Below are 25,335 nucleotides of genomic sequence, written 5' to 3'. Positions count from 1 at the left end.
GTTTACTTTCCGTACACTGCCAAGAAATGAAACGATCTAGGGAAGACATACATGTGAATACATTTACAACACTAATAGTGTATTATGGCTTGCAGGTGAAGCTCGTTGTGGGAAGTCGGGTTTGATCTATTTCGGCGTTCCCCATCGCTCAGAATGCTCATCCAACGAATGCCGATTGCGAATAGAAGAAGAAGGTCGGCCGTAGGTCATTGTTTGAGGTAAAAATGGCGACTGTCACTCAATCAAATACATCTGGAAGCCCGAATGCGACGGGAGTGTGGAATCGATTGTCTCCAGAAGAGTTTCAACAGCTCCAGGAGTACACTAAGTGTAAGAGATTTTCCTCCCTTCTTTGTCCTTTTGGTTAACAAAGTACTTTAACGCGCAGTTAATGTTTGGTGTTGTTTAGTGATATACAAACCGTGGCGTTACGGATGAATCATGCCGTTCGAATTTCGTATATAGCTATCTCCGATATTCAAAATTTCTATGCCATTTCTCCTTTTGGATATTAGCATACGAGACCATACTGATGCCTTATTATTTCACAATAAAATATTAACGTGGCCGAAGTGATATAATCTGAAGTGAGAGTCGTTCGTGGTGTACTCTTTTAATTTTAATCAAAGAAATACTGCGTACAACGCCATACAATACGGTATGAGATGAAGGTTACACTGGGGTCTCCGTGTTTACATGTCTTTCCTATGGTGTGCACTGAAAAAAGTGACATAAATATTGTTATTTTTCAGTGATACTCTTTAACTACATTTCCATTTTGAGTTGATAACAAAACGCTGGACACGTACGTAGATTGCCTAACGAAAAACGAATCCGGATTTTAATACTTTAGTATTACACTAAGCCTTATGCTCTTAGGTGTTCTTCCAGTAATAATATGGCGGCTAGTGTTATTAGTCTAATTTTCACATGTATAAACAATAATGTTCGTAATTTTTAAAGACAAGGGAAGATTTGGGTGGGTGTTCTCGTGAGAGTATTTTCTGTTCGAGCCCTTCGTTGCCTCTGTAGGAATAGACGAACAAAAATTTAAATTCTGAGATATGCGGTGTTATTGATGTGCGGTGTTGGTTGATTTTTTTTTCGGTGGACGTTTTTCGGTGCATTTTTGTTCGCTGTCGTATTTTTATTATCTCAATTTTCTCAATTGCGATCCTCATGTTCCCCAGCCAAAAGAGCATTTTTCATAAACGCTTTCTCAATACTAAATTTCCTACGATGTCACATTTATTATTATCAATTTTTTTTGCTTTTCATATTATTTAAATGTTCCTGACGCAATTTAAATGAACAGTTTATGGCGACACATTATGTCCACGACTTGTTGGCGGTTTCTTTCGAATCTTTTATATCCGGGAGCTAAAACGAAAACTTTCGAGTTGATTTTTAATCTTCCCTTCTGATTTGTGGTTACAAGGAAAGGTTGACTTGTTCAAATACACGCGTTTATATCTCCTTCTCGTTTAGGGAAGATAAGAGCAAGGTTGCGTTTCTTTGTGATATATACTCACTCAGAATGTTTGACTATATTCATTCAAAATAAACTGCTAGAATATCTTTTCTTTTTGTGGTAAGATTTTTTAAAATTTTAGATTTTCAAGCAATTATATTTCTTGAATTTTCCAGTTACACCCACCAGTGTTTAATATTATCCAAAGAAATGTCTAAGTGTTGTCATAAAATATTTATAGCTTTTGGCATACAAACACGGGTTGACAAACAAAATATCACTCTTTTCACTCAATATGAATGGCAAGGACATTTGAAAACATTATCAAAATTTTGTCTCAATAAATTTTCGGGAAGTCATCCTCAAATTTGTAAATTATTATGGTTGATGATTCTTGAAAGTTTTTTTCAAATTGCTGTTAAGTTTTCTATCAACTGTGGCATTAAGTAGTCTTCAATATTCAAGTCAACACCCTTTGAATTACCTGTAGTTGTTTATTAAACTGCTGTGTAGTTGTGTTATATCAGGCCTATGCTTATAAAACCAAGCACAATGCATGTTAGTCTGTTACTCTATAAATATGGGATTAAATGTTGTTGTAAATTTTGTGTTACCAGCATTAGTGAATGAATGTGAGAATTTTTATCTAGAGACGACATGTTCTTTCGCTTATTTCACTAACTTTCTAAATATACACGTCATGTACAATTCTCGGCTAGGTGCTTAATTGATGAATTTTAATATATGCTTCATTATTTCATGTTTTACATCTATAAATGTGGTTGGTTGTATTAATGATTCCCTACTGTTCTGGAGAATGTGTCAGCCAATAGCAACCAAGTAAACTTTATCAAGCCTTTTTGTTTCCTCTTAAAGACAATTAGACTCTTTTTTGCAATTACGGTAGCATAGCTTTCTCATAAATTGAGAAATTTCTCGGAAAGGTTTGATATTTAGTTCTTGTAAAGCTTTTAGACAAAAGTGTAATGTGTGTTAATGATTTTTGTTATGATAAATGTGTTATGATTTTAATGGGAGACATTTTATAAATGTCAGATGTTACATGCAACTCATGTAACTCATTCTGGGAACAAACATTCTGAAGCATTATTCATTCCTAGTTGTTACAAAAGAATCATTAGTAATTTGAATATCCACAGATTGAAATTTCTGAGTATTGCAATGTATGTTCCAAAATGGTGACTAAATGAAAACAGTTGCAATCAAAGCTGTTTTGCTAATGAAAATTATTTGTGTTTTTTTGATGTTATGCATTTATAAATACTGCTTCTTCTGTTGAGTGATTTTCATTTGTAATGAATACAGTTTAAAATGACATCTCCATGTGGTATTCATTGTACAGTTTGTTTTGTTTCTATTTTGCATTTAGCTTTTGATCAAGTCTCCTTTTTAATTAAACACCATTTTTTAAAACCTCTAGATGCCAAGACACGTCGATTGACAGATGTTCTTCAACAGTTCCGCGATGGGGTTTATCCTCAGTATAACCCAGAGAAGGTAAGTGTCAATACACTTTGTTCCCCACATGCTGTAATATTTAACATTTAAACCCTCATAAATAATTATTCCAATTCTTTCGACATGACAGTCTACCATAATTTTACATGAATGTACTTGAACATGTCAAAACTTTTGGTTGTCATTATTGATAGAATTCATAAAAAAGTTTCTTTAAAGCCATGCAACATTTGACCTTCTTTTTCTTGAAAAATGATGCAGCTGCAAATGTGTAATTGTGCACACAATAATTGTTACTTTCTACCTTTGAAATTTACATATGAGATTTGGTATGTGATTTTTTTTTTTTTTAATCAGATTCAATTTTTTTTCTGATGGACCCTTTAAAAAACTTTGTGGCAGCAACACTCACATACAGTTTGGTGGTTCATGATTATCAACAACAATTCAAAGGGTCTATGTCACGCTGTGAGTTGGGGCACTGACTTCTTCTAAATTGACACTTATAGGTGTCAAATAGATATTGTTTCTTGTAATGATCAACAAGAAGCAGAGTGTGAGCTAGATAATCACAAGGTGTTTTGGTCACATACCGTTGTGTATGTTCCGAAGTAATTACTGGTACAATCCACTATCTACAGTCCTATAGAAAAATTTTTTGCCCCAATTATTTCCTGTGAGCTTCAATAAATATCAGGGCTTTTCCTATCAGCAAAGGCAATTTGAGAGTTAAGAAAGGTGTTACATGAAGAAGAATCTCACAAATACAACTATCTTCTTTAGGAGAACATTTAAAATAAAGGCAAATTGATCTTGAGCTAGAAAAGCCAGAACTTGAAATCATTCTAGTTAGCTTTTTCATGAATCAGAATGTATACAATAACACTAACTTTAAGTCTAACATTACAGGGAATACACTTGCATTGTTAACTTTTTTAATTTTTCTGCCAATAAACATATATCTGAAAATGTAATTTTTGTACTTATGAAGTGATTCTTTCTGGGCATGTAATTTTCACAAGAGTATTTTAGAATACATGGACTCTCCTCCAATGGCCGCATGGCTTTTCTTAGACAAGCACTGTAGATTGTTTACAACTTGCACATCTTGTGGTTTATTTATCACTTGCTCAGTGTGGTTTAACAAAGTTAAAAAGTACTGAAAACCTTCCTTATGCTTTTTTTTGTCAGTCTTCCAGTAATTTCAATATTTTCCCAGATGTTTAGTAAATGAATAATCACTTCTAACACGTGAAAGTCAATGTGATTATGTACATATTAAAAAAATGTTGCTGATAGTAATTTAAGATAATCCATCAAGTAAAAGCTCTGCAAAAGTTTATACTTGTGAAACATTTCAAGACGTGTCAATGTTAAGAACTGATCAATCAGCTTGAATGGTTTTCATGGAAGACATTTACCAGGTTGTACAGTACAGTTCCCTCAGTGCAAGAACAATTGTGCTCCATCAGAAATAGTGTAAATTTTCAAAGTCAATCAAAAATACAAAACTTTAAGGTATGTGGAGTACAAAAAAAAGTACAAATTTAGAAAACGAGAAAGTTACAAAATTCAATCATTGGGGTTTATGTTCTGGGCTGAAGTGATACATGCACAATGTACATGGAACAGCAAATTTTAAGAACAAAGTAATTGTACATATATTTTTCTTAAGAAAATTCTCTTATTAAGGAAGAAATAGAAGCCGAGAAAAAAGAAATATTGGCATTTTAAGACCTTAGGAACATTTTGATAAGAAAGCATTAATCTTTAAATTTACTTGGATCACTTTTAACTTTTAAAGCCTCAAGTTTTTAAGTGCCAGCTGTTCATTCTTGGTGTTTTTTGTTTTTCAGCCAATGGACTATGAGGGATTCAAATTATTCATGTCTGCTTATCTTGGTAGTAATGTGAGTGAGGATTTATGTGAACATCTCTTTTGGGCATTCCATAAACAAGTCGCTGTGCAGTCTCCATCTCTGTCACAAACTATCATAGATAGTGTGGCTGTATCAGTGGTTGCATCCAATTCCCAACAAGACCTTAACAAACATGACAGGAGACGTAAGTACTTTCTTGCCATTGGCTTTCACTGCAGGTCATGTTCTAATCGTTGAACAAACTTAGATTAAGAATTGCCTGGTTTTTACTTAGTGTAAGTAAAACATAAGTATGATTTGCAAATCTTCTTTGTCTAAGAGATAATCAAGATGTCCATCTCATGTACTTTAAATGACATGCTTTTGTATGGGAAAGCAGGTCATGAATGATACCATTCCAGACTCACCAAATTTTTCATTGTTTCAAGTTTCTTATATTTGACCATCTTCAACTATTGCATACCCAAGAAATAGTGAAAGTTTATTCATGAACAGATATTTTTGGGGAGGATTTCAGAAAAAGTGATCAGCCTGTTAAGTAAGAGTTGTGTGCTAATTCTTATATTTGACAGTCTTCATCCATTGCGTACCCAAGAAATAGTGAAGGTTTATTTGTGAACAGGTATTTTTGGGGAGGATTTCTGAAAAAGTGATCAACCAGTCAAGTAAGAGTTGTGTGCTAATTTTGTCAAATGAATAAGATGGTGAATTCATATTTTCTGTTTGCGAAGATTGTGTACATACTTGTATTTGGTGGTTTTGTTAGAGCTAAAAAAATGCACAGTGCACTTAGAAAAGATATGTGAAGCACCATCTTTTGTACCAATGAGAGTGCAGCTTCAATAACTGGTGTTCTGGTATACTAACAAATAAATTCTGAAGTCTGAGGCAAGTATGCAACATCCACCCTTGTTTTTACAGCTGCACATGCACTATCAACTGCACATTTCACAAAGGCAGTTGACACCTTGAGGATCCAGGATCTTTCTTTTCCTTTTTCCTTACTGCCATGAAAACCCTCTGTTGAATTAGGTTCACAATATTGATGTACATTAGGGCATAAAAGAAAACATCAACAATTTTGTTGGCTTCATTTAAACCTTTGCAAACGGCATGTATGCATTTTCAATTGCACAATCATATTATTATTATTGTGAAAGCTATAATACAGTATGTTTCAAGCCTCTGATTTGAAGCCACTTACAATGAATTTCAAATCTTGTTGAAAGCACTGAACATAAACTCACATTTGTGTTGACAGTTCATTTTCACGCACACATTTTAGATTGTATAATACACAGGCAACAATACATGGGCTTACATGTGACACCTCAGTTGTCTGTTACACCAACAAGAAAAAAATGACATTATAATGATTGAATTTTAGCCTTTTTTGCATTGATGATTTTTTAATGTCCTTTTTGGAGATAAATGGTAAAAAAATTTGACTAGCCTTAAATGAGACTGAAATTCAAAGTTGACATATTTATTTTCTCAGTAAAGTTCTCTTGAGTATTAAAGAGAATTTGTACTATTCAATTCAAATTTCAATCATGGCTTTGGTACTAAAGCAAAACTAAGAGTTGAATAAATAATGAACCATCATTAATATTTTTGACATTCATTCCACATCACCATCAAGTGAAGTTCAGCATCGCTTCTCTTATTTCAGAGGGAGAATATCTTGTTTTAATGTACATCACAGCCATTGATAAATTTGTCCTTACTTTTTCATAACATTTATGGTGTGAAGAAACTTATTAATCATAACTTATTATGTGCGTCCTGTAGTAATGTCTGTTAATATTGTTTTTATCACCTTTTATAAAATTTGTTTTAAATTTACACAATATGTGCATACATTAAGACACATATGAAGAATTATAAATTACATTTGATAATTATGTCAACAAAATAACTCTTAACTCACATTAATTCATTTGAAACTTTAACTACACATTCAGTTTCAGAAATTCCAGGTATCCACAGTGGAGCTGGAACTGCAGCGCTGGTTGCCACAGCAGCTGCAATAGGGGTTGGCGATAAACCTGAAATAACACTATCTAAAGCCAATGATGAAGTTGCCGAGTCCAATGTTAAAGCTAATGGATCACCCACAGTTAAAACTAATAATAATGATTCTAAAGGCAGTATACAACCTTCCCTCACACTGTCACCAGCGCCTGCTCAAGACACTCTAGGGCTTGGTACGTGGGGGCGAAAATCACCTGATTTAAAACATCACTTCCGAAGACACTCTAGTGGCTCGTTCATGGGTTAGTAGCTACATTTTAACAGCTGCTTGTAATCACAAATTGAACCCATTTTAAATTTCATGCTAATTGATTTTTTTTTTTAAATACATCATTTTCTTTAACAGCATTGATCAGCATTTTGGTTTTTTTTTGTATGAATGTGTTAATAAATAGATATGTTTCTTAACTTTCCTATATGTGGAAACGTTTAATAGTTATAATTGTACCTCGTAACTAAATAATTAATGTTACGTTTTGTACAGTGATAATTTGAGTGTATGGTGTTTTAGGAAGAATTTTATTTGAGCTACACTGATTTTTGCTTTTCAAATAATGAGAAATAGAAATAAAAGAATTACACAGCTACCCCTTAAACATTATCCCATTTTTGTGAACCTGATGGAGTTAAAAATGAATAATACAAAATTACTCTAGGAAGAATTAAAAGATAAGACAAATTGGGGGGTGTTGGGCTTCAATTTTTGAAATTGTGTACAGCGGTTGATTACTTTCCTCAACAAATTGTGCTGTGATGATTTGCTACAGTGTTAGCAGACTCAAATAAATAATTCTATTAAATTATTGTTCAATGTGACTTAATTGAAAAGTAAAATATAAAAATCTTTTAAAGCTGAAATTGCAATTTAATTGATGTTAAAATGTAATCTCACCATAAAGTTTTGGTCTGTAATTGCTGTTTTTTTTTATGTTTTAATTATTTAAACATTGAAAAACCCTCTGTCAAAATGAGTTACTGCAGCGACGTTTCCTTGTTTCCTTGTTTCCTTTTTCCCAGAAAAATTGATTTAAGCAATGGAAATCAACTGATTTATATTCTCCATTTGGTTCACATCCAACCACCAAGAAAATTTTTATCCAACATATTTGTAAAAAGCAGTACTGCACATACACTGTAAACAAATATCCACCTTTAACCTCAAGGAAAAAAATTAATGAATTTGACATTTTTCTTTGAGCAGAGGCTGTTGTGATGTTCCACACCGGAAAGTTAAATAAAAATCATAAGAAAGGGGTAGCTTACAATTTTGTTGTTCCTAAACTCCTTTGAGCCAATGACACATTAGTATGAGTGAAAGCACAGCTGGTCATTTTGAAAAGAAGATCAGTGTGGTCTTTGCATACTGAAATGAAAAACATCTTAATGATCCTTAAATGAAGTTTCTGAACTGAATACAATGATTTGACTTAAAGTTGTACAAGTTTTTTCCACCAGTTTCTCATTTGTGTTATGGGTGTCCTCAGATGGAGGAAAAGCCATAGTTTGTTCCTGACACAGGAACAAACTATCCTTAATTATGCCTATGTTCAGAAAAAAAATTGTTACAGACAGACAATTTTATTAAATGTCTTTCATCAAAAACTTAATGATGTCACAACACAGCAAAACCTGGGATTACCTGGTAGTATTTTTCTGAAAGGTATTTTTCCAACTAAATGCCTGTTGACTTGGACAATGTCTGACTTTAAATAGATCATTGATCCTGATAAATGGTTTCAACAAGGAAGAGAAAGTGTGGAATTTGGTCAGAATTATCCACTACTTCACACTGCTGTGAGAAAGTAGTACAACATTTAAGTGAATGGGAGAAAAATATGCTTGAAGGAAATGGTTGTTAATTATTCAAATAAAAAGTTGAACTTAACTGAGGAAGAGTTAGCAAGGTTCTATCATAGCTCCCACTTGTATTTTGTTTGTTTGCTGGCCGGGGATAACTCAAGATAGTGCATAGTAAGCTAACTATATTCAAGATGCATCATCAGGGTCAACCTTTTAACTCCCAAGATTTGATTGTTAGTTCTCTGTTCTAGCTGCTATACATTTCCTTGTAAATAAGTTACGAGAATTTAGGGTTAGGTCATGATAACAACTTAACTTGAACCTGATAAGTTTGAGTATTCTCAATACCTGTGTGCCAGATGCTTTATGGATATTATATTATAATGGTAGTCACTTTTGGGAGTTAAATGTTTAAGTTTATCGTTAGGGTATGTTCCTCAATATGGTGGATTAATGAAAAGAACTGCTGCAAAATTACAAAGTAACTGGAGTGGCTGTAATGACAAATCAGCAGTATTGAGCAAGTGCTCTTAAGGTGGTGTTCACTGTTTGCTTGTATTGAAAAATTTTGTCTTAAACATCAGCAAAACCATGTTGTGATTTTGTTCCATCAACAGCATTTAAAGTGGCCAATGAACACCCTCCTGCCCATCCCCGCTCAAGTTCACAGAGAAAGAAAATGTCAAGTGAACAAGTGAACCTGCTGAATGCCAATGCACAGGCCAAAACAGTACCTATGGTTTCTATCAGGGAGATTGCTTGTTATCTTTCCATGCTGGAAGGTGGAAAAGTTGAGGATAAGCTGGAGTGTAAGTATTAGTAACCAAGACTGATTTGCCAATGTGGTTACTGCAGGTAAATATGGGCATGTTCTTCACTTGGTAGGGATCCTAAAGTTTATTTAGATCTTACAAAGAATGAGGAATGATTTGCTTTCGTTGATGCTGTTAGTTTCTTTAATTTGTCATTCTTTTATAATTTCTACAATTTGTCCTATTTCATAGTTGCAGTATGCGAGTCATGTTTGTTTTTTGTTTCTTTGTCATAATTGAGGTTCTTATTGTCAATTATAATTATCTATCATGGTGGTGTGCCACCAATAGTTTACTCAACATCTTGTCTTTAAAAAAATTGCAAAAGACAAATTTTAAGACTTAAACTCCCTGCAGTTTATTATGATCTCTCTATTGTTACAAGTATGTTGTCTGATTCTTTGCCAATTTTTGGTACCAATTCCCAGCTTTTACCATATTTGTGACATTTTAATTTCTGTCAATCTGTCAAGTGAATATTTTGGCACTTTTACTGAAAGTTCCTTTTGTAGATGTACATGTAAGGTTATAAGATGTAGAAATGAAATTACTGCAGAACTATATGATTTGTAAATTTAAGTTACAGCTGCAGTGTTTCTAGGTTTTGTCAGGAAATGAAGTTGATTTGTTGTGTCACTTTTAATTAATTATCAATGGTGATAAGGATTACAGCTACATGTTACCATTGTGTTTCATATACATCTGAGGTGATGCATAAACAGGTGTTGTTATCACATCATATTGAACAGTATTACTAACAGTAATACAGGGCTTATCGTCAGCTGCCAAGGTGCTTGATTTGCATTTTACTGATTTTACTGTGAATTGAAATTCACTCTAAGTTATTGCAGCTAGTTTAATGTATGATGTTAGTGATGTTATTGTAAGTGTCAAGTGTGATTCTTGTCTTCCAGTTGTTTTCAGAGTGTATGACAGTGATGGAAATGAGTATCTAGATTCCCAGGTGCATATCATTTTGCCATATTTTTAACTGAATTGAGTTGTTAATGCTCATTCTCAGTTATTGGTTATGGTTCTTGTAGACATTTTCTTTCTGTAAGTGACTCTGAATGCTTTGACAAGGAATGCTGAATTGTAGAAAGTGTTTGGCATGATTTTCTCTAAGTGTGTAATATACATGTTGTTTTTTTTGGCGAAGCAAAATTGTTAGCTCACCCAGATATGAAAAACCTTTGTTTGAAATTTTGAGGCAAGGAATTAGAAATTCAAGAATCCATGCCAAAAGAAAAGCCACAGGAAGAATTCACAAGTAATACATGTGTTGTGCAACTTGTCACAAAGACTTCTACAGTTAGAAATTTAACCAAGTAAAACAAGAATTAATGCTGTTTTCCTTGTTATGTACAAACATTTGTTTAAATGTTTTGGTAAAACATAATTTGTTTTTGCAAGACTAGGTGTAGGTATGATAACTTTACTGTAGTATTGTTGGGAATTCTCATAACTTAAATTTCCATTTTTATTTGGTGAAGGAATTGGAATGCATTACTCAGCAAATGATGAGTGTAGCTCAATATCTTGGTTGGGATGTCACAGAACTCAAACCAGTAAGTATGTTATTTTTAAATTGTGTAAACTCACATGTAAGTCAATAATCAGAATTACTTTAAAACTTGGAAAAATGTGAACATCTGTAGATATATTCTTGCAATTATTTTTTTAATGAATAACCAGTTATCACATTTGTAATAAGGATATTTAAGCAAACCACAAAGCCAGTAAACAATAAGCACAACTTCCCATAGTTTTTTTTTCTCGTATCTGATTGGCTTGGTTTTCTTGAGCAACAACATTCCTTAAATCAGTATTTGGCTTTCTCTGTTTGTGTAACAACCTGAATATGTGAAGTAGAGAGATGTAATGTACCTGTAGGTCAGGTAGCCCACCTGTCCATGTAATCTTGATCATGTTTACATGTACCTAATACTGGTGTAAACTGCCAATGTGTCTCTCCCTGGCAATCAGGCAATGTTCCATTGAGCTTATTTGAGCTCAACAAAAACTATTTTCTCAATGATCATTTGTGGTTAGTCGTGTACTTGTTGATTTTGCTGGGATAGTTGTAATTCATTTTGTACGAGATTGACTTAGAATTTGAAATAAATAGTTATATTATGGAATTCTGGCCCCAGTTGTTCAAAAGGCAGATAACACTATCCAACAAGATAAGTACTAATAAAACTTACTGTGCTAGATTGAGATTTATTCAGTGGATAGCATTATCCACCCTTCAAACAACCTGGGTCAGAGGTCTTGGTTGAATTCTTCACAGGGACTCTATGTCCCATGCTTGTGACAAGACAAGTAATATCTTTCTTTATTCCATTTCTGAGTGACAAACTTTACCTTCTTTCTAATCTCATTTAGTCTTACACTATACTGTTGTTTGATGTTATAACTTAGCAGTATTTGTTATCAGCTTGTATGGAACCTCTTTGATACTCCTTATTGGCAATAAAGATGTAAGTATTCCAACATGTAAACTAAGTTATAAAGCTGTGTAGAGGCCTTATGACTAGGATTTAATGGATTAAAGTTGGCTACAATGTGACATGTTGGTATACCTGGGGTACATTAGATCTTGCAGGACATGTTGGTAGAGCTGGATGATGATGCTGATGGCCAGATATCTTTAGATGAGTGGATCAGAGGAGGACGTAACACAATACCACTTAGAGTACTGCTTGGCTTAGAAACTGTGAGTACCTGTTGATGTGATCCTTTGAGTGGTAAAATGACAGTTTTTAACGTGTAGACAATAACCACATTTATATTGTGGTCACTTATTGCATGGAGCTACATTGAAGCTAATTTTCTTAAGTTCCACTGATATTTTTAAGAAATAACTTTAATTTGTTTTAAAACTCAGGTTTTCAAAGTACATGGTGCAGAAGTTCACCATCACTGAACAGTGTAGTCCAGTGAGAAATTATGTCTAGTTTATTTTTACTTGTCTCCAATGTTTCAGGTTTTTTTTCTGTTCAAAACTGCCTCTTTCTTAGCTGTCAACTTGACTTCTTTGCATGCCATACATTAATTTGTCGTAATACTCCCGGAGCTCAATGGTAAATTGAGTGATTTAAAAACATACATTGACAGAATTTATGCTTTCTGTCATTTGATTCCTAATCATAAGAAAAATCATTCAGCAGTCTTCTGTGCCCCTGTGAGTCAATTAGTATTCTTTTCTTTCCACAGCAAATTCTCGATGATGGTCAGCATCAGGTGGGAATGCAAACAACTTACTTTAAGTTACTGTTTCTATCTGTTCTTTAGTCACCTTAACCCTTTTCTGCTGGCATTTTGTATTATTTCGGCCCATATGACTCTAGATTCAAGCTATTAAATGACATAATTTAAAAAACTAGTTTCAGGTGGCAAAGAATTTCTTGCATTTGCTTAACAGGACAGAGCTCAAGACTGTCTAAAGTTTTCACTAACTTGCTTAACTGGCTGGTGACTCTCTACAGACTGAAATAATTCTCACAATTAATGTAAGGTCCATGTGTTCAACTGAACAACTTTTTTGCAAACAGAGAATTATTTTTGGAACCAATAATAACTACATGTATCTTCAGACAAAATATCCAAGCATGTTTTCCCCACTTAATGCTTAAGTTATATCTGCACCCAATGAGGTCAGACTCTTTTATTTTTTTTTTGGTTTTAGTGGCGTCAAAAACGCTTCAACAGAAATGCTTTCTGTAACAGATGTCTTAATGTTCTGAATGGGTTTGCTCTTAGCTATCAAGGTCTTCAATGCCCATGTAAGTCATCCTGGCATAAACATACATTCATAGTTATATCTATATCTGTCTGATGGGTTTACCAGTTGAACACCTTACATGGGGTGTGGACGGAGCACAAGAAAAGTTTGATTACATCTTTCCTAATGTTCTCCCAGAATTCAAAGTGGATTATTAAGTCCCATTAAACTGAACCTCTTCTGTGATCAGTAGATGGGGTGGTTATGAGGGGATACATGTAGCTTTCTATTCTCCTTTTCAATAGTTACTGCCTTTGTACCAAATCTAAATGTATTTGAAAACCAAAAAACTATTCTAATACCAACAGTTTGGCATCCCTCATCTCCCCCCAACCCCCTCCATCCCTCTTTAAAGGGGGCCTACAGGACAAGTGTGAACAAAATATGGAACAAACAGTTTAAATAGATGCAAACTAGCATGGATCCCAGCTGTGGTAAACTCTAGGCAACTAAGAGGAAAACCAGTGAGAGGCAGGGTGAAGAACTGGAATGTATGAAGTCTAGATTACAAGTCTGGTGTTCTAACTTCATTGCCACACCATTGGCTTTGGAAAAAAAGTGTGTTTATTGCATAAATGAACTGCTCTAATTTTGACTTGCATTTTGTCACCATCTGCTATCACCTTTAGCTCAATGCTTCCATTATGTTTTTTTTTGTATTGTTTTGTGAAACATATTTTACTTGACTTAGTTATTCAATTTCTTTGGCTTTAAAATGATTTTTATTTTTGTTGAATTTCTACAGTTTGTAAGTATACAGTTCATGAGCGTTGTGTTGAGAGAGTACCAGCATCTTGTATCACCACATATGTCAAGTCTTCAAGAAGAAGTGGGAAAATGGTAGGTAGTTGGTAGTGTTGCTAACAACGATTGTTTAGTTGAGTGATGAAAATTTGATAATCTGATTTAGGTTATTTAAAATAGGATTTAGTTCAACCAGGGCATGTTTTAATTTTTGATTCATTGTGATCACTTTGCACAGTCATGCTGGTTACATTTTTTTTCCTTTAGCGGATCCAAAGACAACTTTCAAATCTCACTAAATTTACATGTTTTTAAACAACGGAAACCAGGGCCAGTTAAAATTTAACCCAGAACTTGCAAAATGTGACATTTATTACTTTTTTAAAGCAAAACTGATTCCCTTTTCCTTTGTTCATGGTAATTTCAACTTTGGAAAGTCACGTAATGTTGTAAAATGGATTTGCTACATAATATGTACTTAATGACTGAGAGGAAGGGCTGGATGGGAAAATGTTTTGCTCAGGGTCATGATGTATGGACCGAGCACAGTGAGGTCCATTCTTCATGAGCAAAGCCAAATAGTTTCTGTCTGGCTGGACTAAGTCAGTCAATAAGCATTTTATCATATGACCACTAAGCTTTGGAAATTTGAAAAGTCAACACATCTGGCCCTACACAGTAGTTTTCACAATGGTTTTGTTAGGGATTCTGTAAGCAGGGCCCAACAGGGTCATATGAAAAATGTAATTACTCGTTACTTGTGTTTTACAATATCTGCTCAAATTGTTTTCTTGTACAAATGCAGAGTATGGATCATCACTGGACAGAAGGAAACTGCCCTGGCAAGTGTTTCAAGTGTGGTAAAGCCGTCAAGAGTAACAACTGTCTTACTGGATTACGCTGTGCTTGGTGTCAAGTCACGGTGGGTTGTGCACTCAATGTGTCTTTATTGATCAAAAAACAAATGCAGTCAAACCTGTATTAAGTGGTGGTCAACCTTGACTGAGTCCCTATGGGTTCTTTTTATTGTCCCCCACCTGTATTGAATAGTCCTTAAAGTGGAACCACTTAGATAAAACTAAGAACTGGAAATTTCAATGTGAAAGTGAGTGCTGGGAAAGGGAGTGCTGGGAAAGGGAGTGGTGAGAAAGGGGGTGGTGGGAAAGAGAGTGGTGGGAAAGGGAGTGGTGGGAAAGGGAGTGCTGGGAAAGGGAGTGGTGGGAAAGGGAGTGGTGAGAAAGGGAGTGCTGGGAAAGGGAGTGCTGGGAAAGGGAGTGCTGGGAAAGGGAGTGCTGGGAAAAGATTCAGGGTGCTTATGAATTCACATAAGTTTAAAAATTGTCCTCCACTTGTATTGAACAGTCACCTAAAGTGGAACTACTCACACATAACTAAGAATAATCTTTCAAGTAAAATTTAACTCATGTTTATCTCCCCAAATCAATGTTCATACTTTGTAGGTTCACAACAAATGCGCAACTCATATGGCACCAGAGTGTAACCTTGGAGAACACAGAGAGCTTATCTTGCCACCAGTCTGCATCTCTCCAGCTGGTGGGCTGGTATGTTCACAGACTAACCTACCACGCATACTAAACTTAGATAAAAAGTAAATTTGTAGGTAAATGGAAGTGCAAGATGCACCATGGCGTAGTTGTCAACACACTGTTCTTTGGTTGAAGAGGTCTTTGTTTGGGCCTTTGCCATAAGATTGTGTTGTGTCATGGAAATATGATAAATTCCTCAGGCAGCTCCCTCTTCATGCAGGGTAGGAATATGAATTGTACCGCACAAACTGCTAGGGACACTTGACAAGTCTGTCGTGGGCCACCTGTGATGAACTAACATCCAATGAAGGAGAAGTAATAATACTCCTAGTTGCTTCCTGCTTTTGAAACAGGAGAGCTCTTGTTGCTGGGTCATTCGACTTCTTAGAATCAACTCATGAATTATTACTCATGATAATGATACACATCTGGAGGGACATATTTACTTGTGGTCCTTGAAGCTTTACAAATTATAGTAGACATGGTTATGACGTATGTTACCCTTGCATGTATTTGCATGTAAATAGTTCCTCATCAGAAAGTTCTTGTGTTAGTAATTAGTCTGTCTAAATTTCATAGGACAGGAAAAAGGACAACTCCACCCCTGAAGCTCATAGGAAGAGAGCCAACTCTTATGTCAATTTTGAGGGGATACCAATGCAGGTTAGTTATAAATAACAATAAATAGCGTGCATGTACATATGTAGCTACTGATAATGGTGAAAAGAGTTTTATTTAGTTTTTTTGAGGAGAAAGTAAAGAAACAGAATGAAGGGGAATTGCCCTTAATTCCTTTACTGTACCCTAAAAAATTTGGGCTGATAACGAATTCTCATTTTGTGTTACTTAAATGACAGATAAGCTTGTGTAGTTCATTGTTGACAACGTCTCAGGTCATTTCTTGGATTTTTTCGCCAAAGATGCTATTGATACAGTTTGCTTTTCCATGGACTGGATAATTTATCTCTTATTTCAGTGAAATGTTTTTATTGGTTGGTATTCCTTAGTGGAATACTAGAAAGCAAAGATGCAAAGTTGATGTTTTAGGAAGATCATTCAGTGTACTAGTCGATTAAAAACGGTTCCTGGAAGAATCGAAATCCCTCTTAAAATAGGAAAATTATGTAAATACGTGTATTCAATGGTACAAATGTACAGCTGTATGTAATTTGTCGCTTCAGATTTCACCATTACGTGGCACACATCCCTTGGCTGTGTTTATCAACCCTAAGAGTGGTGGCCGACAGGGTGCAAGGTAGGATTGTTTGAAAACTCTGGCCAACCTGGCTTTGCCCATCAATGCCTATAAAACCATTTAAGACCGTGCCACTTGTTTGCAATGATCAACATATGAATGCTGTCTATTGTTATTTCTTTTTCCTAAACCTCACCATCACGTGTGATTAAAGTCCCAGAGTATTCTATAGTTTCTACACTTGTATATCTTGTTGTTTCGCCAATGCTCTTTCAATAAACCTGCATTACTTTCTCATCTCGCCTCATCTATCAAACATAAAAGTCAGTCAGTGGATCATATCTTACCCTACTTGTGATTTTTACTTCGGTCGGCACTAAGTGTAGTTGAATGATAGGCCGCCTCTTCTACCATCAGATTACTTCACAAGTTTCAATACTTACTCAATCCGCGGCAGGTCTTCAATCTTGGCGATGGTGGACCCACACCAGGGTATGTGTCTTACTTTGCTGTTGTTGTTATTTGCTCGTTTAGCGTTTGAAGTGACTTAGAAAATATTTATTCCTCGCTGATGGGAGAGTAGTCCATCATAGATCACAAGCGCAGCACTGTACACTCATTTACAAGCCACTTATACTCCTGGATTGGGAGAGGTTGTGTGAAAGTAAAGCCTAAGAATATAACATAGCCACCCTGATCAGAACTTGAACCGAGACCCCTCAGTCTTGAGTTACCACACAGACCAGAGGTTCCCCTTTTTATTTGTTTCACTGTTGTCTTATTTTCAGACTGAAGTTCTTTCAAAGTGTGCCTGATTTCCGTGTCCTATGCTGTGGCGGAGATGGAACAGTAGGCTGGGTTCTAGCCACCATAGGTGAGCTCATTGACAAGTTTTTGTATTCACTGTGAAACGAAATGTGCACTTAAAGACTTGTCCTCTACGGAGAAGTTTAATTTTCGCATTTCATGTAGCTCGTGTTATTTGGTGTATGTAATGTTATTGTTATTTCTACTCGCAAATTTGATAAGGAAAGAACACTCCTTTCAGTGTTTGTTAAGATCAGTGCTAGGCTTAGTGATAATTTTTTCCGAAAAGCACGACGTTTACAATGCAAGTGGGCAAGTTACGCTTGAGTTAAATTGATTCCCTTTGGTTGTGTTTTGAGCACGCTGTGGATGAAAGGAATGAGCTGTTTCAGCTCTGTCTAAAAATCAGTGAGAAACAAGTATTTTGTTTCCACATTCTAAGTCGATAATATAATGCCTACCAATTGTTGCTAGCAACCCCAGCAACTAGCACTGTTAAATAAAGAGATGAAAGTATACATCACAATCAGTCAAATGGTGACCCAACTCCCTTTTCTCATGAACAGATAAATTACAGATGAAGAAGCCTCCACCAGTTGCTGTTTTACCTCTTGGTGAGTAATAGGTTCAGTCGAACTTAGCCACGCTAAGAGAGAGTTTGAAAGTTGACGTTTCGAGCGTGAGTCCTTTGTCAGAGCGAATGGCGAAACGCTTGAAACGTCAGCTTTCAAACTCTGCGGTGGCCAATTTACGTTATCAAGTCAGTTGATATTAATAAATTACCCTGTACATCAAAGAGCTACTTTGAAATTTAGTGCTGAAAGCAATCCGGGTTTGCGCTATAAGTCTCGCTTCACAGGGACTCCCTGTAAACCCTGTAAAGCCATCTTATTTAGCCCAGTCAACTATGCTCTGTCAGTTACGGTGGCCTTGACACATTTGGCCCTATCGCCACAAGCTGATAATGTCGAAGTAGGCGTTTTTCCTTTTTAAAACCGTTAAACTCCCACAAGTGATATTCCTTCCACTCAACAACTGATGAAAACAGAAAACATATAAAGTGGATGAGGGGTGAGAATAGTGCTTTCTTCTTGATTTGGAAACAAACCCTTTTAAATTGATAATGATAATAGGACTGAGTGGAGTCCAATTCGGTCTGTAATCATACGGGTGGTTAACAAGGTCGAACGACCGCGAAGCGGGAGTCCGATCCGTTAATCACGGGTACTGATTACAGAAAGAATTGGACGACACGAAGTCCTGTTACCAATTGATAAAAACTGTGAAAAAATTTGAAAAAGAAACTAGGCAACGGTTTTAAGTTAGCTCGGTGAAATGCGCGACAACAGCACGTGCTCATGACGCGTACTGTCCACTTAGACAGGTATGACGTGTTAACTGTCCTATAACACTGTCCAATTGCAAGCATGACGCGTACAGTGTCCTATTAGTGCTCAAATCGGGATGATGATAACCAATCACGTTTGAGAATTATAGTTTTTATTACAGTGAGAATTGGTAATATCAGTTAGATAGTGGGATTTTGAGGGTTAATTTACCTATGATTATCTATCCACAGGAACTGGAAACGACTTAGCTCGATGCTTGAAGTGGGGAGGAGGTAATAACGAACGAACTAAAAATGAGTGAACAGCTCTTCTTTCACTCAAACGTTGGGTGAAGCTGTTTTGAAGATCCTACTGTTACTCAATTATTATAAGAGGAAAAATATTCTTGAACAGATAACTGAGCAGCTGTGCAGAATTTGATGGAATATTTCCAGTTCAATCTATCTCTTTCTGGGGTTACATAGTAGTTGTATGTAATAAAATATGTGGTTATTGTTGGTGCAAGATAGGAGATGAACTTTGTTCGTTTGTCTCACGATAGAGTCGCTTTTTGATGTTGATCGCGACGTTTCGACTGCAATACTGCTAGTCCTCATCAGGCAATGATGTCGATTGTTTCAGTAATAGTAGTAATTGTATATTTACTGTGACCAGCTTGCTTTCAGGAGTATGAAGATTCAATGTCTTGCGTGTAGGTCTTCGTAGTTGTAAAACCGCGGGAATACGTTGTCGGTAGATTTCTTTTTTTGCGGAAGAAAAGAGGAATCACCGGTATTTTGTGAAGGATAATATTTGCTTGTTGTACATCTTTCTCCTCAGGATATGAAGGTGGAAGTATTTCCAAGGTGTTGAGTCTGATTCAAAAGAGCTCGGTTGTAAGTCTTGACAGGTACTCGTGGATTTGCTATGCTTACAGTCAAATCAACCGCATGGTCAGAGGTTGCCTCTATTTCAAACTTAATTTCGAGAGACAGCTTTTGCATTATTTTTTTTCGTTTGTAGTGAATCTCCAGCATGACTATTCGTCAAAACACGGTTAAGCTAACTCTGTGTTGATGTTATTTCATGATATGATTTTTTAGTTCTGCGGACAGATTTATTGTCCTTCATTCAGTATGCTCTCATTCAGAACAATTAAAGCTAAGTTAGAATATAAATCAGAGATTAGCACTAGCCCTCTCTCGAACATAATTCCGTATAAGCTGGAGCCTTGTCTTTGAAACGAAGACGTACGTGTTTTAGTTTGAAACGATTCAGATGAAAATGATTTCCAAATTGTTTGGTTAGTACGTTTCTTTGTTGAAGGATTATGGCAATGTATCTTGAGCTGAGGAAATTACAAACAAGCCAATTTCAAATAATTTCACCTGAATTTAATTGAGAACCACAACTTATAAAACGCTGTTTACAAATGCTTAGTATTGTGACTGATTTGCCAAAGAAAGAGTTATAAAAAACAAATGATGTTGAGGACCTGATGTTAAAAGTTTGACTTTTTCTAGCAGTTTGATGATCTTAACCTTTACACGTTTTGTTATTTTGTAGATGGTCCGTCTCATTCAAGCAAACTAACAAAGAAGACAGTGGAGATCCACCTCCACTGGACATCATCAACAACTACTTCTCAATTGGCGTGGTATGTCTTTTTTTCCGGAGAGTTTCAGTTCTGAGGAGAGTTTGGTTAAACGAAAATAAAGCTGCAGAAAATTTTATTATTGATTGCTTTTATTTATTTTTAGGATGCGTCAGTTGCGCTCAAGTTTCATTTGCAGAGAGAAAAGAATCCTGAAAAGTTCAACAGCAGGTGAATTAACAGATTAAAAAAAAAACTATTGAAACTTGAAACTTGGTAGATTATCACTCTTTAATAATATTGGCGATGTCTGTAGGGAAGGGAATGAAAATATTTCATGTATTGGTACCGCTGTACTACATTCAGGGCCAAATAAACACGGAGTGTTGCAGAGAATCTATATATTTTCAATTTTGGTGACGATAATTATATTTTTACAAAGGAGATAACATAACAAGTAATTCAGAGCTCTTTTCTGCAAATCAGACTCGTAAGATAAAGGTCTTATACAAGGCATTTTACTAAATTTTGCTACTGGTAGAGAATAGTTGTTTAAATTATTAAAGATGAATAAAATTTGTTTTTTTTCCAACTTTGAAGGTTAAAAAATAAATTTCGTTATTTTGAATGTGGAACATCAGAGACCCTTTCAGCAACTTGCAAGAATCTTCACGAGGAAATTGAAATCATTGTAAGTATATTTGCCTTTAAAGGTAAGAATTATGTTGCTTAAGGGGACTGTAATACCAAAATTATCGTATTTAATTTTGCGTTCGGTGACGATTTGATTCTCTCAGGATGATGGTGAACAGTTAAAATTCACTGACAGTGAAGCAGTTGCGGGAAATGATAGAAAAATCAGCAACTAAAGATTGCAGGCCTCAACAGTGATTGAGCCATGTCTCCGAGGCACTATAGTTTTGCACTATTAGCTGTTGGTAACTTGGGAAATCTTTCCTCTTTTCCCCAACTATTTTCATCCACTTCGTACTCCGTATTAACTTGATATTAAAAACAAGATCCATTGCTCTTTCGGTTTGTACCTCAAAATAGTCTGATAATGATCCATCTGTTATTTTAGTGTGATGATACACCATTAGCACTGCCTCAGCTGGAAGGAATTGCTGTGGTAAATATTCCCAGCGTATACGGTGGAGCAAACCTCTGGGGTGAAACGGACAAGAAGAAGGCCAGACGGTCACGTGCGAAAGCAGGAGGAAATGAACTGGACTGGGCTGTACAAGGTTAGTTTACAGAGTCGTCTTTTGTTGTAGTTTGCCTTTGTTCTTTGGTGATCATCCTCCTTTTGCTTAAAGGTAAATTTTTTCGTCGCTTCTCACCTCCATGATAAGCATTTTGAATAATTTTAGATGGCATTTGCACGTTTTTTGTTTATTTTATGTTAGACATAGGAGACGGGAAGTTGGAGGTGGTCGGACTTGAAAACACTCTGTTTGTCAGTCAGATTATTGTCGGCGTCAGAGCCCATGGCCTTAGATTGGCTCAATGCTCCTCAGTCGTAATAAGGTGGGTATCCAGTTTCACGAAGATTCTAATCTTGGTTTGCTGTGGCTTTGGCTGTTCTCCACCAATGAGAGGATAAAACAGGGGCTGTGAGAGACAGCAGAATTTATTCAATCGCTTTTAAAAGAAACTTACAGAGTTTTTTTCTTCGGTTGATGAGTTGTGTGCTACTTTAAGGATTCTATAGTCTAAACATCCTTTATTATTTCGACCGCAACAGGACCAAAAAGCTGTTTCCAATGCAGATTGATGGAGAGCCATGGATGCAACCACCAGCCGAGGTAAGAGAAACATTCTTGGTCGAAGTACTGTCTGGTATTCCGCAAGTTGTTTTAAAACATTAGAATCAAAATTCAATGCTGCTATGATGCTTTCTTAAGGTTTCTATCGGCCATCGATAGCTGTTTAAGATCGTAACTCCATTAGAGGAAAATAGCACTCGGGTGCAAAGGTTGCGAATTTTTTTCTTTTCTTGGAGTGTCTGTGAATTTGTGTTTGCTTAATTTTAAGTTTGTTTCTTTATAGAGAGCAATTTTCTAATCGAGTGTCGAAAGTAATCCGAAATCGGAATTCCTCTGGTTTTGCTGTATTTCGTGATGTGATTGGTCCAGGAAACCTGCGCCACTTTCTCAACCAATTAGATTAAAAACGAAAACCAATCTCGACTTTGTCACTCGCGTTTTCACGCTCTTTAGATAGTTTACTGGTTTTCACTCTGAGTTCTCGTTGGCTCCTGGTGATACTTCCACGTTATAATTGACTTCTCTGGTTGCTTTCGTTTTCTTTCTTATGTTTTTATTTTGTGTCCTTGCCAACTAATACAATTTTCCTTTTGTTGTCTTAATATTTCTCAGATTGTGATCTCACACAAGAATCAGGTCCCTATGCTTCAAGGACCGCCACCCGTCAAAAGCTCCTTCTTCTTTAGAAGGAGAAAAACACGAGACCCTGAATTGGAGAGTGAGATTTAATTACCCTGTTTTTTGCATCGGCCTATTATTATAGCTGGGGATATCTAAGAAAGTGGAGATGACTCTAGTGATGATAAGGCAGCTGTACGCAAACGCTTAAGTATCGCCTAATGGCGGAGTAACAGTGCTAGTTATTAGACTGCGTAAGATGTAATTTAATTTGATTTTTTTCCCAAACAGAAATGGCGTTAATCACTGTTTTAGGATCTTAATGATTTCTTATCATTATTTGAGGTTTTTATTTTAAAGTGGATGTATTATTTTTATTCAAAGTAGAGTTTGGGGGCAAATAATGTGAGTCAGTTTTTGCTAAAAATATACCGGCTGTGCACAGCTGTGCATTTTTATCCTTGATCCCTTCTCGTGGTTATTGTAATTTTGCCTACTGAGAATATCGCAGCCTCTGTTCATTATATGGGCAAAAGTACTACCTGACTACACATTTGCTTTTACTTGTATTTAATTTTCATTGGGTCAATTTGGAATTTTGAAAGGCCATGCGCTTAGCTATATATTGACGCTAAATTAAGAAGTGTACAGAAAAAGGCAAACGCTGTTGACCAGCGTATGAGTCCAGCGAGCCGCAGCTCAGCTGAGACGTCAATCTTCATTGTTATTTATTGCTAGTTTACATCTACAAAATATATGTAACGTAGTTAGAATTAAGGAATAGATAATGACAAAGTTAGAAAGGTCAAGCTTAAGCCAGCCTTGTTGAACCTTCCCATTTACCAGATCAAAATAAGGATTCTCCATGGCGATTTATAGAGCCTGGAATCGCCGTGCTGTCGGTTCAGAGAACCTCATGATTGGTGACGAGAAATGCGTTGTTGATCATGTTGTGAATGGACCAGTTTACACTGCTGATGTCGTATCATGACCTGTTGTAGCTGAATATTGAATTCGGTGATTTACAGTAGCTGTCCAATAAGAATATATATGAATGAAAGAGTATAATAATCCACGATGGGTTTCAACCCTAAATGTCTATTTAAATACTGATATTATATGGGAAACTGGTTGTCATATCACTGTGTTATCCACCTGGAAAGGGGCTCATTCCATTACCCGCAAGCGAACGACGGGTGATCTGCGGCGGAATGTGGAGTGAGATCACACTGTCACACACCACTTAAACGCGATTGGCGTAGCTTATGCCGTCTTTGTTATGTTTTTCAATTGTTCTCAATGAAATTTATTATCTGGAAGGTCCTTAAGTAAAGTGGATAAAATAGTGTGCTAATAGCTTCACTGTCGGGTCATTGTCTATAACACTGTTTGTTCTGACGAATTCCTCGTTGTTGGTCAGAGAGGTGACAGACTTTATGCACATTGCTTGTGAGTGCCTTTTTCGCGTGAAGGTAGTATTAGAAATGGAAGGTGAAACACGTGTGTCACGTGTATTTTGACACTGATACGGAATCTTTCATTTTGCACAGAGAAAAAAATAAAATCACGATGTATGCAGTGAAGATAAAGTTTTCGCCGTAAAGGGTGAGAGAGCTACAGAGATCTCGTGTAGGTGCCTGACTTTGAGTCAGAACGTGAGACGAATCATGACTCTTCAGTGAATTTGATAACAATCGACAGAATTGCAGCCTGCAAAGATGCAGAAGTGTTTTCTTCAATAGGGGAATCTTTGCTGCTCTCATAACTTACATTTTTCTTTTTTAACATAACTGTTTTTTGTTTGTTTATTTCTTTTTTATAGAAAAGAAGTCGAGTTCATGAAGGAGTGATTTCAAAAACCGAAATAGTGCCTCGTAGTGTAAAGTACGTGAAATTTGGGTCTTTCTACGAGTAAAACTCGCATGAAATATTCATCAACGGAAACGGCCAACTTTCTGGGTGAAAAAATCGCTAATGAACCTATACATTCTTTATAAAGTTCCTAATCTTAACATCGTGTGGCTAAGAGAATTTGAGATGAACCAACATTTTTGTGGCTTGATGTGAAAACCAAGAGCTTATACCCACCAGCAAAAAATGTAAACAAAGATTCCCCTCATAGAATGACACCTTTAACTAAGAAAAGGAAATACTTTGCACTATTAAGTCAGGTCTGTTGTTAAACTGCTAGTGATTTTGTGACGTTATGCGGTTAGATATACGATTGTCGTACAAGTTAACTGATTTTAAAGTCTAGTAGTCTAAGAGACTCGCCCTCAGGTTGTTACAGCTTCATCTACAGTGGATAAATAACTAATTGACTTATATTTATTGCTTGTCACAAGTCTTATTTAAGTGTAATTTTTAGTTGTAAATGGTTGTGATGGTTTGACACCTTGTATCCAGTGAAGTTAAATCAATTAAGTAAAGTTGAAGATAACGCAACAGGATGTGCAATTTATCGTATTTGTTT

The 25,335-nt window shown here is 35.9% G+C and overlaps 1 protein-coding gene across 2 annotated transcripts; it reads left to right on the top strand.

The window, feature by feature from the left end:
• Positions 1-16: 16 nt before the first annotated feature.
• Positions 17-25,307, top strand: LOC131781367 (diacylglycerol kinase beta). Of its 2 annotated transcripts, XM_059098010.2 has the most exons (27): positions 17-330; positions 2,913-2,989; positions 4,807-5,014; positions 6,795-7,106; positions 9,282-9,473; positions 10,391-10,440; positions 10,970-11,044; positions 12,076-12,195; positions 12,696-12,722; positions 13,168-13,264; positions 14,009-14,103; positions 14,813-14,929; positions 15,468-15,569; positions 16,134-16,217; positions 16,736-16,809; positions 17,167-17,241; positions 17,538-17,623; positions 18,123-18,170; positions 19,136-19,177; positions 19,725-19,794; positions 20,451-20,541; positions 20,645-20,709; positions 21,079-21,169; positions 21,560-21,722; positions 21,885-22,005; positions 22,223-22,283; positions 22,857-25,307. In XM_059098010.2, the coding sequence occupies exons 1-27, from the start codon at positions 225-227 to the stop codon at positions 22,971-22,973; spliced, it is 2,766 nt and encodes a 921-aa protein (XP_058953993.1). In that variant the 5' UTR covers positions 17-224; the 3' UTR covers positions 22,974-25,307. The 2 variants fall into 2 exon arrangements, with proteins under 2 accessions (XP_058953993.1, XP_058953994.1); XM_059098011.2 differs by lacking the exon at positions 6,795-7,106.
• Positions 25,308-25,335: the final 28 nt, after the last annotated feature.

The sequence above is a fragment of the Pocillopora verrucosa genome, chromosome 10 (assembly GCF_036669915.1).
Source record: "Pocillopora verrucosa isolate sample1 chromosome 10, ASM3666991v2, whole genome shotgun sequence".
NCBI classification, from domain to species: Eukaryota; Metazoa; Cnidaria; class Anthozoa; order Scleractinia; family Pocilloporidae; genus Pocillopora; species Pocillopora verrucosa.
Note: the sequence above shows the minus strand (reverse complement) of the source record. Positions and strands in the feature narration are given on the sequence as shown.